We start from the raw sequence: 17,114 nt of genomic DNA, 5'->3' as shown, positions 1-17,114 counted from the left end.
CATCAAATGAACCGAACCAGAAGAACTAGACCCTAGGCTGGACCCAAACACATGTAGGTTTCCCCACCGACCCAACACTTGTTCAACCACTCTAACACACTAAAATCCCTCGGCCGACACCCAACAGAGATTTAGCTTGACTTAGCTGATTGGTTCTCCTTCCGCCTTAAATCTCGACCAACCTAGTCACTTGGCCTGACAAAGCTTTTGTGTCAAAGCGAAACGTTGCCCAGCAATAAATCTACCGATTGTCACCAAACTTTTTCGAGAAAGATTAAGTCTAGTAGTTCGTCTTTGCTGTCGATGGAACGGACTAGTTGTATTTTGGCGGGGGTTGACTGTGGGTACAATCTGACCAAATCACGCAACTATCCACAAACAAGCAAGCGTTCTGACGGCTCGGTTGTTTATTGTAACTATTCCGTTTAGTAGTGGACCTGTTTCATGTAGGGACGGAATTGCCGCTTGCGTAGCAATCAGTGTGCCGTTTGCATTTCCTATCCACCTCTGTTCGACCGCAGTATCTATGTTTCTGTTTGCTCACAGATACTTAGACTGTTACCTATGTTTACCACGTTATGGACCGAGTCACAGTCAGTGCGACCGCCGTAGACTATAATCCTTGCGTATTTTCGGCCCAAACAGGATTTCGAAGTCTTGCCAAAGTTAACTAGATGACACCCGGATCCATAGAGTAACCATTGTCTGAGGCTCATAAAGACCGTCCTGAATGATATTCCATTCTTTACTCATAATTGAGGTTCGGTTGACTCTCCTGTTATCACCAAAGTAATCTGAAAGGGGGTATATCTCGCCAGTCGCTTCTTATTTGCCTTCAAGTAGAACACGAGGTTGGAACCTACTTAGTGAGCTCCAAGGACGGCCAGATCATTGTGCACTCTTGGAGTTTTCGGCAACGTTGATTAGTGTTGCGTCCTGAAAATCCTCACCGGTGATGCTTGGGTGGTGGGACATACTGCTTGAGGTCCTTCAGGTCTATTCTAGATCACTGAATGCAAACTAAAAATTGTACATGATCTAGGCATTACAGTGACAGTCAATTCAGGCAGAACGTCTGTTATCCGGATAAGGCTTGAGTGCTCGTGTTTAGCGATTACATAGTAGTACATAAAATAGAAATGATCTGATCTTCCTCTAAATAGCCTCATCCAATGAATCTAGTTCACGCAAGCTCATCAGGAAAGAATACTGACTGTAAACTACTTTAAGCGTGTTCTTAAGAATTTCTGTGTTCAGAGTTTCTGTGGATAAGAAAAGCGTGGCACGCTGCTCCATCAGTAATTTTCCCGCGTCGTTTCATCAATCAAAACAATATGGTAGGACAGGGAAGCAATTTCCGGAGAGAATTCTCGACGCCAAACTAATCGAAGCTAAAAGGTTATAAAACATTTCATGAAGGTAAAAATCTTTGTGTAAAGTAGTGGTGAACAGGTGAACCGATGATTCCAAGAGGTTAGGCTGGTTGGCGTCCGTGAAACTTAGCGGAAGTGTATGGTTGTCGTCCACATTATCTGAGCACGTTATAGTCAGACTGTAAAGTCATCCATATAACCTGTGAACGATGCGGCCCTGGATTCCCTATACAACTGGCTCAACGTGAATGTGCATCCACCTCGTGTTTTCCAAAAACGGACAAATTCGAAAGGCTTTTTTGAAACGTAATGTAGGTATATGTCCTTCACAGACTAGCTGGTGTTCCTAAGGCCAGTTTACCGTACAGGACTCCTCTTGTTTCCGCCTATTTCTATTTCTCAAACATCTGAGCTCACCGGACGCTGTGGAAATCTAACGATTGTGGGAAATATTGTGCATGAGTAAGTCGGAAAGGGATCATAAAACCACTCACTGCTTCTCTACCATTAAACTGCGAACAATGTAATACTAATGTAATACTCATAAGGTTGCTGAAAATTCTCCGACAACCCACGACCGGTTTCGCCCTTCTTGGGGCCTGGTGCAGCAAATTCAGCTGCCTGGAAACATCACAAACGAGCGATTCAGCTGGGTTCCAAGTGAGCTTTTCGCAAAACCAAATGAGTGTATTTCGCTAGTCTACTACTATGTTATATGGTGTGAACTCGTGCCGTTTCAATTTTCCCATAAGTGGGGAAGGTCTTGTTCAGGGCGATATCTTGAATATCGCACCAACTGAAACATGAGACGGTCAGGTGCAGCACATTCAGGTCTACGTGGACACCATAAACGGAGATTCACCTGGTTCCAGGTGAGTCTCCCATCAAAATCAAATTGGTATGCAGATGAGTGCACAGGCCTAATCTCATGCACCTTGGATCCAAGTAGGACAAGAGGAAACTCGCGAACTATGTCTACCTGAAGAGCCTCAAAAAGGGCAAAACTGGTCGAAGAGATTTCAGCAATCTCGAGCAGTGTATTACGTCTATGTATGGTCGACGCCATTCACTGCAGTAAGTTTACATAATTTAGTGGTTGGAGTAAACTTGAGGTTCACGGTGGCAGAAACTTTGGGATATCAAGTGCCGATTGAGAACACGCAGTTGTAAACACGTGAGCACTCAATCGCTGCACCCATTTTCATTACCTAAGAATGGAGTTGTACACAGATATAATCTGTTCATGAGTGAAAAACCACTGTATTATGCTCTTTCATGCAATTTCATGCAGTGAGTATTGATAGTATAGTATGTTTGCTTAATCTTTTGCAAAACTGTATTTCCATTCACCATAGTGCCTAACAAAAAGTAAGTTCCGGTTGACACTACTATTAAATTCAGGCCACTTCATTTTTTCTCATGAATCCTTCTATTTGAAGTCATCCATGACTGAAGAAACTGATTTTTCAACAGTCATGGTTTTCGGGTCATATTGATGAAAAATGACCCGTATTTGTCAACTTCCGGTCCTTCATTAAATATTCCCAAATACTTGTGCGTAGCGGTCGGTTAGTGGTTGTGCAGCTAAATTGCCCAGCTCAGCGAACAAGCCAACGACCATCTACGCCACTTGAGCTACCGACATTCTCCTCTATTCCCAAATACATTCACACTATCAATAACCAATGAGTAGCTCGGAGGAAAAATAAAATTCACCCAATAAGTATAACTTCCACCTGAGTAGCGGCAGACCATCCTGGAAACACTTCGCGAACCCCATTGATCACAAAATAGTTCTAGATTTCGAAGCCATTCCTCGTTAGCCAGATTTTCTGTCTCCGGGAGCTTTAGAATCTCCTGACTATTATCCGAGCAACCACGACCGGATTTCAACGGCTCACACTGACCCTGTAGGCTGCTCCGAAATATCTCTTCAGGTGGTAATATATGGCTACCAGCCTCAACCTCTCTTCCTCCGTCAATGGAACCGCATAGAATTCGGAAATCTGTAATGATTGAGTGCAGTTATGAACGGTGTCAATTCGCACGGGCCCCAGTCAAATTCGAGCACACGTGCAGATTAGGGTAAATTTCGACCGTCACTGGATGTGCAGGCTTACCATCTCTGCTCAACTGCGGTCGGAACAGCGTCAGCTGGAGAGGACCCAGCCGCCTAGACCATGATCTGACTGGGTAGTACACCGATGCAGTAGGCCAACCGTACGAAACAGAGCTGAATGATCCAGGCTTCAGAACCCAACGATAGATGCGCCGGGTTGGCACACTGCATGATCCGATGAGGTAAAATCGTTCAGCTGTAGCACCCTTTCGGTGCCTAACTGCCATGCATGAGGGCTGAGATACTGTCAGGCTGCCCAAGCCTAGACAGGGGAAGTCGAGTGGCAGAGGTCGGGTTCGAACCACGGACCTTCCGGTCAGTAAATTCACGCTCTAACCACTTGAGCCATCTCCTGCACAGCACAGTCGGAAAAATCCAATAAGCAGTACACACTAAACTGAGTAGCTATACAGGATTGATTAAGATATCTCAGAAACCTAGTATACTCTACCCACCCCAAAACAGCTGTATAGGCTTACCGAGAAATCAAAATGACACTGAGACGTAAAAAAAGGTTGCTATACAAGATGAAATATACAAACAAGCGTCATTCGTAGAGATCAAAGTCGATTCGACGAATATTGTAAAACTGTCCGTCCGGCTTATTGGCCTGGCGCACTAGGACAATAGGTTTGTCCTTATATTTGCCGGCTTCCACCCAGGCTCGAAGCTGCTTGGTAGTATAGGGGCCTTCTGGTGGGGAGTCTAAGGAATCGGAGTACTTCAGATGCCAAGTAACTTCGGAATCTTCAGGCTGGCTTCCATTCTCAGGGTTATCCCTGGTTGCTGAACGAAAAGAGGAAAAGAGTGGGGGGTAATGGTTACATTATTTAATTGCGTAAATAAATGGACTAGCCGTATTTGCTAGTACGGTGAAACAGGAGAGACTGTACACTGTAGTGATAGTTACGATATTCGCAACCAAGCCAAATCGAAACAGATCCTATGTAACTGCCTTGAAATGGATGGGATGAACAACAAGGAATGTGACCAACGCTGAGCAGCAACATAATTAACCATTCAGGTGACCTTAAAGGTGGGTTGAGCACTAGGGCACGAAACAGGACTAACAGCACACACACACATCAGCACTCCCATCTTTCTAGGGCTAATCTATCAAATCGGACTCGTACACACGATGGGTTGGCACTGAGATCCGGATTCGCTTGCCATACTGACGTATGCCGAACGTCACCAAACTGCGGTCGGTGGTGATGCATGCGGTTTGACAGGAGCCGCGTGTGCAGCTAAGCGAGCACTCCGCATCCGATGCGCACCTAAGAGTAAATAGGCAGGGAGTAGTAGGTCATCACACCAAGCTGCCGCCCAAGCTAACCGAATTGCTGAAAACCCATCAACAGCTGACAACTGGTTTCTACCTAGGGAATCGTCAGGTAGAGTGTATTCCTCAAGAAATCCGAAACCGATCGTGGGTTGTCGGAGAGCTTTTGACATTTTCATGAGTATGGTGTTCCACCAAGAAAATATACCACGATATCTCGAATATCGTTGGCTTACGCTGAGCCCTCTCACACCCAATTTAACCACGACAGGAATAAGACTGGAGGGTTGACAGGACGGAACAGTTCTAAAGCCATCAGTATGCTAGATTGGTGACTCATAATTGTTAAGTTAAGCAACAATAATAGACACCATAATCGTTCAGCTGTAACACACCCCCGGTGCATAGCTAACATGTTGCCAGAAGGAAGCATGATGGCTGAGATACTGACAGGTCGACTGAGCCTAGACAGGATCAGTCGAGGTGCTGCTGGGTTCCAACCACAGACCTTCCGGTCAATAAATTCGTGCCTTAACCACTGAGCAACCCGGAGTTCCTTTGAGCAACTGACGACAAATAAAAAGCTGAGACCCAAAGCGCCCGTGGTCGTCAGAGTCCCCCACCACTCGTAAGACATCCAAGGCTGTTTATTACAAATGGATAAAAGGACTGGTGTGTAAAGAAAGGGTTACAGAAAGTCATTTCTAGCAACCGTGTGAGCTTAACACCTCGACAAACAGTCATTTTCGAAGTGACGGAAACAGCTCAGAAGTTGAACACGATGTCATTTATTACCAACAAAATTGGACTGTAACTGAGTCGGACTCACAATGGGCATGTATAAAGATCTATAAATGAACTGTATTGACTTGATTTGGATAATGGTAAATACAGCAAGCTATACCACAATGGCAGGTAAAGCACACCAGTATCAAGTAAATTTGGGCCACCATCTCCAAGATTTTGCAGTAAAAGATTATGTGACAGTTTGTGCACCTCGTTCAGCTGTGACACCATTTTCTGTGTCTAGCTGCCATGCCACCAGAAGCAAGCACGAGGGCNAGCCTAGATAGGGGGAGTCGAGATGACGTCTGGCTCGACGGACGGATCTTCCGGTCAGTAAATTCGCGCTCCAACCACTGGGCCATCTCGTCTAGCAAAGAGATGTATCGCTGAATCTCAGGGGAGGTGTGTTTTAGGCCTGTTCGATCAGCGGAACTGAGATGTCTTCAGGTGTTCGACAGCCGTTGTCCCAGAACCATAGCTCTTGTGGATTGGTATCGGCGAATCAGAAACGAAGCGAGTTTTCCATTGTGCAACGGGGATCTTTATTGAATAATGTATCCAGCGCCAGAAACTGCGTTGGTTAGGCCATGTACTGCGTATGCCGAACTATCGTTTGCCGTGCCCAATTCAGAGTGGTAGAACCAGATGTCGCCAACCCCTAACCTGACAGACGAGTTTGAAAGAGGTTACGAAACGTTTGGATACTGTCGGTGCTACTCGCCTTTCAGGATGGCGACTGCGTGATCCCCACTCGCTCTTTCAGGATGGGGACTGCGTGATCCCCACTCGCCTGGTTGGGGATGCTGCAAGATATGGTTGCTAATCAATGTCAACGGCGTTCTTATCGTTGGTTTCTATCCAGATTTCCTGAATGAGTGTCCGTAGGTGTAGGCACCTCGGAATAATGTATAGAAATACTCTGAAATTGCGAGCGTTCAAAATAGAGAATGATTGGAAGCTTATTGTAGCAAGGTTCTTTTGGTGAACAAAACTCACAATTGTCGGTTGAAGCAGGTTTATTATAATCTTCGGTACTCTTATCGAAGGCTTGTCCCAAAGCCTCCAGTTCGTCGTCCATGCCCGTTTCACTGGCTTTGTTGACTATTCGCTCGATGGATTCACGAGATAGCTGGTAGACGTCGAACTCACCGGCCTGGAGGAGCTGGTCGGCCAATTCGGTGACTCTAATTAAGCCTTCAGGATCTCCGCTATACAAGATATAAAACAGGCAAAATTGCGTTCAAAACATGAACAGGTTAACTGTCCGACTCAAAAGATCAATAGATCAACTCTACACTAAATGGAGGGTCATTATGAAGCGGATCAGTTTCTTAGTAGAAAAGAAGTCGAGCGTCCGCAGCCAAAATAGGTTTAATTCACGAATTACAGCTTTTACCGACGTGCAACGATTCGTGTCTGTCCTCCAAGAAGAAATGGGGGACAGATGGATACATGGGTCAACGCATCGTGTCGTGCAATTTAGGCAAGGAATAGACGAACTTATCGACCGCCTAGGCTTCATTTTCGACTCACGATTTTGATCATAACAAACGACCAAGTTGTGCGCCCGTCTAGAGGGCGGCAATCCGAGATATCACCACAATGGTTGTATCCTCAAACAATAACCAAGGTTCACAGACTAAGTGAGACACTGTAATCACATTATTGGAAGCGCCATGCTTTTAAACGGTGGTCTGAATTCTTCAGAAGCTTTTTCAACCTGTTCACATTCTACACAGAAAGCTGAACATAACGCACAAAACGGATGACATAAGTTGCCTGTCGCAAACCAGCTAGTTTATTAATTCAACATTATAAGTAAAACCATCACACTAAGTACCTCACGATGTGGAAAATAATGCACTCGAGGTGATATTCAGAAAAACTGTCCTGCTGGTCTGTATTTACTCACCCGTCCAGGTACAGTATAAGACTACTTTTGGAGTATCTCATAACACTACTTATTAGTACACTTGGAGCGCACACAGAGCGCACACAAAGCTAGACTTACGGGTTCTCTTGGGTTGTGGTCTTCTGTTTCTTCTTCAGCCATCTTTGACTGGCTGAAGATGAATTTGCTGAATTGGACTGTGCACCCATTCGTTTAATGCTGCGCAGCACTGTTTCCTTTGGTAGGAGAAAACGAAGTAGTTCTTGATACATTTCCGTTTTCCGTTCATTGACTACAGGTACCGTAGGAGGATCATCACTTATGGATGTGTCTGTCATTTTTTTCGTCGTCTGATTTCTATTTACTTCTGCCCAATCAATATCTTCCAACCAGTTGTCTCTGGCATCAACCTGTGAAACAAGTAGTTAAAACTGCTCCAATGTATGTACAGATTTTTTGAATACGAAATTCCCGTTCCCATCAAAATACCCATCTTCTTCGAGTTCCTCCCGCATGTTAAAAGGAGTGATTTTTATGCCATCGTCGTATTCCAGCGTCGCGTTTTCTTGTCCTAAAATATAAAGGAAATCAATCATCTTGAAAGCAAACATACCGTCAATATCAGCCTCCCTTAACCGGAAGCATTCGCTTTCTTGGTAGTCCTCCTCATCACTGTCTAAAGAAGGTTTTGAAATTTTCAAGGGCTTCTGCCTATCCTCGTCAAGAACCTAGAAATCACATCACAAGCAAGATAATCCATATTTACTTCACCAAGTCCACCGCGCTTGGACATAGCTGACGGTCCAGAGAAAGAGAAGACAAACAACAATAGTCACTGTGATGGGCTCTCCACTGTTGAACTTGCAAGCCAATTTAACTGAAAATGAGCAGACAAACTGTCTCCAAACTGAGCGGTATCGAAAACAGTCGATAAAACATGGACAGCTGGTAAAAATAAGGCATCGGAAAGGAACAGCCTTCATTGTTACCAGAAACTGATATAGTCCTCAAGATGCATGTAGAAGGGGAAATTTGACGCAAAACTACCGGCCCAACTAACTAGGATCACAGACTGGAAAGCATTCAGATGGTGTATAGCAGCGCGTCAACGTTACCAAATATCTCCATATCCAACTGATAAGTCATTTCGAAGGTTGTGACAGCCCAAAAAAGGGGACTTACGCACATAATCTTCCATGATGCAGGTCCGAGGAATGATCACAAAAAAGTATTTACCTTGGTGATTACTCGGTACAATAGTTAAAGTGCCGCCGATACAAACTATTTCCAGCTAATATCCAGGTACAAGTGCCTATAGAATTAAGATCGAGGAACTAGGGGATATCCCAAGATGACATCTGCACTAGTTCGAAGTGGGCCACCTCCCGTAAAGAGCGTTATATTGTTCCCAATCTGTTCTTTTTCACTTGACGGCAGAACTAGGAATTATGCCTCGAGAAAGTGAAGTACAATAAGGCGAATGTTTACAGTTTTAAACGTGAAACAAATGAATTCAAAGGAACGGCGTCAGCTGTGAGCTACTATGGTCAGTATGTCAACTGAGGCGTAAGAGTACTTAATTAGTATTACCCCTGGCATCACATCAGTGTTCAACACCGATGCTTCGATGCCGTACAACCATGATTTATTTGAAAGATTTATCGTGAAGAAAGAATAAAGGTGGACAGGAAATGGACTACGCGCTGCCTTATTGTAATCAGTACGAAGTGCCTACACCTCCGGACACTTATTCAGGAAATCTGGATAGAAATAGACGATAGGAACGCCACTGATATTGATTAGCAGCCATATCTTGCAGCGTCCCCAACCAGGCGCAGTGGAGATCACGTAGTCGCCATCCTGAAAGGCGAGTAGCACAGAGTAAGCTTTCTCAAACTCGTCTGTCAGGTTAGGGGTTGGCCACCTCTGCTTCTGCTACTCGAAACTGGGCATGGCGAACGATAGTTCGGGGTTGGCCACCTCTGCTTCTGCTACTCGAAATTGGGCATGGCGAACGATAGTTCGGCATACGCAGTACATGGCCTGACCAACGCAGTTTCCGGTACTGGATACATTATTCCATGGTAGTCCCCGTTGCACAACGGAAAACTCGCTTCGTTTCTGATTCGTCGATACCAATCCACAAGAGCTATTGTTCTGAGACAACGGTTGTCAACACCTGAAAGACATCTCAGACAACGGCTGTCGAACACCTGAAGACATCTCAGTTCCGCTGATCGAACAGGCCTAAAACACACCTCCCCTGAGATTCAGCGATACATCTCTTTGCTAGACGAGATGGCCCAGTGGTTGGAGCGCGAAGTTACTGACCGGAAGGTCCGTCCTTCGAGCCAGACGTCATCTCGACTCCCCCTATCTAGGCTTAGGCAACCTTGCAGTATCACAGCTCTCGTGCTTGCTTCTGGTAGCATGGCAGCTGGGCCAGGAAAATGGTGTCACAGCTGAATAGTATATCACTTTGCTGCAATAGGTGTCTCAAATTAGTAGACGCTACCAGAGCCATGCAAATTCGCGCACTGATCGTGGATCGATCTTCTTTTCTCCCTCTGCGCTAGGAGTGGTTGGACTCGTGCGCTCGTTCTCGGGTCGCGTGTAGCCATTGATCGCATCCGCTTCCGATTGATAACACTATCCCACTACACTCGGAGCTAAATACAACTAAAAAGATACGTAAAACGCCCCTCTCTGGATTGTAAGTGGCGCGCTCAGTGATTGCATGTCCAGGAGCATGATCGTACAGTTTGTGGGTGCCAAGTGCATACCAAAGGACGGGATGACTTTGGTCAGTGCATCCAAAAACACTTGCGCCTTTTGCTCTTCGAAGACGAGAACGATGTCGTCTGCATATTCCAAATCGACAGTGTTTTCGTTGGAAGATGTTTGAATACCGGGGTTTTGAAGGCCTTCCAACTTTCGTCTCAGTATCTCATCGATCACGAAATTAAATAGGAACGCAGGGATTGGACACTCTTGACGGACATCGCTTTGTGTACGGGAGCTTTTGGGGAGTCCTGACACGCCCAAAAGTGAGAATGCACAGAACTTATTATTCTCACAAGCTTCCAGAGCATTCCTTACTGAGAAAGTGTGTCAAGGAGAACAGACCGGTCAACCAAATCAAATACACCTTGGAAATCCAGGAGGACTGAAATTGTGGGCTGTTTATACGTGTGACGTTGTCCTAGCAGCTGATGGAGTGTGAGGATTTAGTCAACGCAACCCCTGCCAGACCGGAGTCTCGTTTGCTGCTCTCCAGTCAGTGTTTCACCAGCTACCATAAGGCCACGAGGCACAAGTGACGCCAGCAATTTCGTCTAGACCGGGGTCCACCAGACCTCAGGGTCGGCGCGCACGCTCATTTTCATTTGAAGTCTGGTGATTCGTCGAGCCAAGTTATCATTGGGACCGGCTGGGATGTTCTTCTGATATTTAAGCAGTGCCTGAGCGGGCCCGGCAACACCGTGCCACAGGCAAAACTCACAGCGCTGTGCAAAGTGCCGACCTCGTTGTAGCATGAATTCACCTCTAGTGGTGCAGCCGGAAGAGACTCCAGAAGAGGATTCTGATAAATCCGTCTGATATCCTGATCTGTCAGCCTTTCGGTTCTACGCGATTTGTCCGCATATTACGTGACCATGGAAAACAAATGGGCAAACGACTCCAGACGAAATCGTGGTCGGAATCCACAAATGTGTTCCAAAACGAGCGGCAGTGAGTTATTGATCCGCACCATCGGTGATTGACGGCAATGTGATCAATGTGAGTTCATAGCTGGCACGCCGTTGGACACCTGTGGCCAGACAACATCGGCTATTTCGGAAGTTAGTATTTCATAAAATAGTGTGCGGTCAGTCCTCAGATGGAGCAGTCGTTCACCATTGTCTGTACGTACCGGGTACGACCCATGTCGACCACCTAAATGAGTCACAGGTGCGCTAAGCCTGTCCACTTGCGCATTTAGATCTCCGGCAACCGCAACAACATCTGAGCTTCTAGCCTGCCGCAACAGGGCCTTGAGGACGTCGTAAAGCTCATCTTTGACAGTATCAGAACTGCAGTCGGTTGGAGCGAATGCAGACACAAGAGAGCGATCAAATTTCAATTTTTGATACTCCTTCACCGACTTTGCCAGACCAACCGCACAGAGGCGACTGTCAACGGGTATCCCGACAAACAAGGATAGATACCATCCTTTGCACATCTTGCCGCAGCAGCCTCGGGATCGCCAGACGGGCGTATCTGCAATGGAAGGGAGAGTGATGAGGCCGTTGTTTTAACCACTGTGCTTGCATCCTGAATTCTTGTTTTTTGATGCACAGCACGCATCAATACCGCGCGAGTCCGGTGTGAGGACAAGAGCAGCTTGTTGTCCTGCTTGCCTCGGAGTGCGGAAACTAAGGACACCGAGACAGACTGGGCGTCACGGCTTGAAGATTGATTTCGAGATGCCTGAGGATGTCGTCGCCGGATAGCGCGCAGATGTTGCTTGCAACACCGATGCAGGCGGATGGAGTTATCAGTTCTAACTACTGGCCTTACAAGGAGAGAGAGAGCTATTAACGGGGTGCGGAGAGAGGAAGAGAAATTATGTTGAAGAGAAAGAAGGGGGTCATCAGCAGTAGCCCGTTTCCGCTTTCCCACCCTGCCGTGTGCAGCAAGTAAGGTGACCTGGCTGATGGTACCAGGCGACAACAGATGTGGCATGAGTTTATTTGTTTTTGTGAAATCCATGGCTGCACGTAGGCTGAGACACTGCCATGGCGCCCACACCTAAACAGGAGAACGACTAGGGTCGTCGACCAAAGCCTTTTGCTCGGAAGCGTGACCGCAAGACAGTGGTGTTTGGCTGGAAATGCAAATGCATTTCAATTGTTTGCAGAACAAACCGTCACACATGTCCCAACCCCCAAGCTGGAGGATCAGGAGACTGTGTTCGTCAGGCCTCTGACAATCGACCATCCCGGTATGAGAGAATCTGCAGATGTCGCATGGACACTCCGCAGCATAGCTGAATGGGTCGCCCAGGTACACAAACAATCATATCACGTTCAACCGCAAAACCTTTTCCTGCCTAGCTGCCATGCCCCCAGAATGGAGCAAGAGGGCTGGTATACTGTCAGGTTGTCCAAGTCTAGACAGGGGCAGTCGAGGGACACATGTCGGGTTCAAACCAAGGACATTCAAATCAGTAAATTCGCGCTCCAACCTCTGAGCCATCTGGTCATCGCGGTAGGGTACGATCCTACTTTGTTGGTCATAGACGTAGCCACAACGTGCAGAACTTCGAGGACTATCTGTATTTGACAGCCGGTGTCTGCGAGACCCCGCGCAAACCCGTTGGATTTGTGATCACTAGACACGCCAGTCTGTCTTCAGGAGGAATATTTCTTCCTCGATAGTTCAACTCCCCACGTACGCTCCACTCACACACCACAGATTACTCTAGCAAATCCATGCAGTTGACATATACGGGGACTGTTTACCTTGCATATCTTGTTCAATGTGCTGTATGTTGAATGCGGATGCCCCAGTTCAGTTCAGTTTAGGTCAATTTTCAGCTACAAACCGTTTTCCGAAGAACAATGCTTTAAGCTTCAACAGCTTTTCCCACCGGGAGTAAGGGATAACGCGTTAGTGGTGACGGCCCAACCATTCAATTGGCATAAATTAGTTCAAACAGTTGTCCGAAATCGCAGACTTCGGAACTTCTGGAGCCTTCCACATAAACTTATCTACAACATCGATCAGTTTATCTTCAAGCATGAGTTCTGAGTTGGATCGCATCCTGTGTTATAGTAGCGCTTTACAATTTGTACGTGTAATACATGTGGCAAACTGTGCAGCGGAACTATGTAGATTGAAAAGGGAATACATCATAGATAGTCTCATGAAAGAAGAGCAACGCTGTGGGCATACTAGTGACCTTGAGCGAGCGCTTCGGGAGCATCTGGACCTCCAAGGCGTTAGAGGCAGATAGAGACTCAAATAGAACTTTAAATAGGAAGCTTAAAAACAGCAGCGACGGAGGACACTATTAACTAATACAGCTGGGTGTGAATTCAGAAGAATTACGATTGGTACGTACGCGTTTATGAGGGATCCACAATGACCCCATAGAAGCGAAAAAGGTTTAGAATTCTCAGGTGGGAGTACCCACCGATACCGCGTACCCCCCCCCCCAGTTAGGCGCTGCACCGGCCGAGAACCATATCCTGCACCAGATTGGCCGGAAGTTCGGGTCGCTTACCGGTGAGGTAACAGGCCGAGCTTGGATTGGTCGAAATCTGGGCCCAACAGCCAAACATGACCCAGAATTTGCGGAATACCGGTTGCCAATGGATCATCCAGAAGGCGTCATACTTCAGAGTGTCGCCGCGGCAAACATTTTATATTCGACGTGGTGTACAGGTGTTCTTGACATGGTTTCGGGCATTAAGACTGGTTGTTTTTGGAGAGATCGTTAGCCTGGGAAGTTCAACCCGAGAACTGCGCTAAGGAAAACGCCCTTATTACAAGAAGGGACACGCTTCATCGCTAGACATTTTTGACTAGCAATGCCTCTAGAAGCTGTTTCCTATAAATGCTGACTGTTGGTCACAAGGAAAACGCCCTTATTACAAGAAGGGACGCGCTTGATCGCTAGACATTTTTGACTAGCAACGCCTCTAGAAGCCGTTTATGATAAATGCTGACTGTTGGTCATCAGGTTCCTCTCCAGCAAACGTTCAAGGTGAAGATATGATCGATGCAGCTCCAGCCAGGGTGAAACTCAGGCAAATCTGACCGCTGTGGCGTTTTGTACTTTTATTTGACTTCTATTATAACACTACGTATTTCATCAATTGAATAATCGTTTTTTGCTTGAATACGAAAAACTACAAAAACGCGCACTTGTACAATTTCACATAACACAAGCGTGGTCACGTGCTTCGACTCTCTCTTCTGATTTCGCTCGCGCTTGTAGCGGTCATTCGCGAGTCTCATGTACTAATTCTGGTACCAAAACATTTCGGACCATCTTCGGAATCTATTATGTGGGAAATGTTCAGAAGAAGACTTCTGGACCAACATAATTGGATTACTGTTTATTCACTGACCTGGGCCAACGACGGACTATTTTAAAGAGAGCAATTGTTAGTGAGTCTGTTCCACCCGACCTCTTTATTTTTGTATACCCAACCTAGCGTTATTATTTTTATCTCTTTACCAGACACTCCTGATAAACCAATTTATTGGGTAGCCAGACCACTACACTACCCAACAAATGGATCAGCTTAGGTTGCATAATAACGGGGAGCATTTCAGACTCTATGGCCACTGAACTGTGCAACGTTTTTCACATGGTATTCTTGCACGCCTATCGTCGAGGAGCTCCACTGTGTCGGTATTCTCTCTCCTAATTAGATATCTTAGAGTAGGTTACTAACTATCGCGCCCTTATCCGATGGACCTTGACTCAAAAATATGAGCCTTCATATGGAGGTTTTATGATCCTTAGGGATCCTTCCCGAAGCCAACGACTCAGTGGTGCGTCCGCTTCAAGAGACTCGTCAGATCAGTTGGCCTATGGAGTATGGTCTTACTGACTCATGATGCAACCGTGCACAGCCTTCTTCTGATCAGCACTAGACGCTGCTTTCAAAACTATTTTAACCGTTTGGAATAATGCAACAGAGATTAGGGATGACATCTAGTCCCTCTTCACTCGGGAAAAAGAAGCATCGCCCTTTCAAAAGAATAGGTATGATAGTCACATGGGGAACCGTAGCGATGTCTCCACACTCCATTTCAGGCGATCGCACGAGTCCAGCTCCTCTCGCACTACAATTTCACGCAGCAAGTAGAATAGCTGCTCTTCGTCGGGCGGTTTCCGTTGGCCTAATGCATAGCTGGGACGCAAAATTCGGCGGCGGGATCGTTGCAAAAGCTCCTACACGACCACCAAGACAAAGTGACTCAAACGTGTTCGGTTCACGACTTGGCGACGGAATGCGAAAGCCTTCGTCAGTCAGCTCAACCACGCAAGCAACGACTCTCTCCTCGGATTGAGAGCCGAAACGGTTGTCGTGGCTGACAGTTGTGGTCAACACACAATAATGACCCTTTATCAAATTCATCGCCTGTAATGCTCAACGCTCTCGTACAAGCAACTCAACCTAATGCCGCAGTAATTATTAAACAGTCATTTTCAGCCTGACGGAGTAATTATTTTGTCCCCGTCATGTTTGATTAACCAGTGTTTATCGGCTAGGACCACTATATGTCGGTATGCGCTTTGGAGTTGAAGTAATGAAAAAAACCAACGTTGCCAGTGCACCTGGGTCTTCACGCTGGAATATCAAGATCCGATGAAATGATTATGTCGGGTAATGCCCAGCTCGAACTAACCAAAGATCATCTCGATTAGACAGATGTAGGGTAATCTCGCTTTTGACCAAAGGAAGGCGTACTATAGTAGGTTGGTCTTCGTCGGAATCGAGCATTGTGTCTCGCCGCATTCCTCACCACCGTCGAAGACATCGAAATGAAAAATGGGGACAGTTGTTGAATTATTTCTCCAAATTTGGACTGATTTTTCACGCCATTTCTTTATATCTCGAAAATTCTTCTGTGCCTCTCTCCTATTGTGTAGCTTAACTTTTTATGTGCTAAACCATTTATCTTTCTCCATGGTTACCAAAACCATATGCGCTTTGGCGTTGATCCCGCTGTATACTCAGCAATGGTTTCCCAATCTTGGTTCGTGACAGCCGACTGAGTCTTTGAATTTGTCGGAACTGATGACATTGTCACCTACAAGTTGCGAAAGAAACCTACTTTTACTAGTATTATTTAATCGATTACTTCCCACTGTTTATGGCATTGTCCCCTTTTCGCGCAATCCCCGCTACCCGCAAATCCCCTTGTCATGCCACAGCCTGACTGTAAACGCATGATCATGCTAGACGGTATGCCACACACAAGTTGAATATAAACATTATTATTGTATGGTGCCGCGCCGGCCTACGTGTCCGTCGCGAAAAGGTCCATTTTATGACTTGTCATATATCCATGTATCGTTTTGAATGCTTCTGGCCGAGAGAATTAGGAAGACGATTATGCTCGAATCCGGGTCGTTGACCCCAGCAAAAAACTACCAGCAAACGGCGCAAGACCAACTGGTGCTTTCTGCATTTTACCTCATCCACGGGATGACCCCGGCCATCCACTTCATCCCTTTCACGAAGTAAAACATGATGTTTAAGTTTGACCCAAAATTCAGTGTATCTGCTCGATCGACCACCGTCCTCAACTTTGGGCACTCCCCTAACTTGATAGTGATTTCGATATTTAATATCCTCCTACGGGTAGCTTCGTCCAGTCATGTTCGATCGGCAATCACGTGGAACAGGACGTGTATCAATACGTGAATCCGTGAATCCGTGAATGGTTGCCCCGTCCACTGGTGCACGGCATTCATTGGCAGAGACCGTATGAGACCTCTAGTGAAATACTTCGGCCGATGTGAAGATGTAATCGGCCATTTCATTCCTCAAGACGCGCTCGCCTGCCCTGTTCCCGGAATCCAAACTCCAACCAATTTTCCATTGTCTGAATCCCCTGTCGATCATTGGAGATCGTTTCATTTTTAAAGATCGTGTT

The 17,114-nt window shown here is 46.2% G+C and overlaps 1 protein-coding gene across 1 annotated transcript; it reads right to left on the bottom strand.

Moving 5' to 3' along the window:
- Positions 1-4,015: 4,015 nt before the first annotated feature.
- On the bottom strand, positions 4,016-8,280 carry T265_01437 (hypothetical protein; the record flags this gene model as incomplete). The annotated part of the gene is made up of 6 exons (XM_009165463.1): positions 4,016-4,278; positions 6,557-6,744; positions 7,572-7,861; positions 7,901-8,022; positions 8,065-8,179; positions 8,218-8,280. 6 exons carry the CDS (start codon positions 8,242-8,244, stop codon positions 4,040-4,042), a joined length of 981 nt encoding a protein of 326 aa, XP_009163727.1.
- Between the last annotated feature and the right edge of the window lie 8,834 nt (positions 8,281-17,114).

This window comes from Opisthorchis viverrini, assembly GCF_000715545.1.
Source record: "Opisthorchis viverrini unplaced genomic scaffold opera_v5_15, whole genome shotgun sequence".
Taxonomy (NCBI): Eukaryota; Metazoa; Platyhelminthes; class Trematoda; order Opisthorchiida; family Opisthorchiidae; genus Opisthorchis; species Opisthorchis viverrini.
Note: the sequence above shows the minus strand (reverse complement) of the source record. Positions and strands in the feature narration are given on the sequence as shown.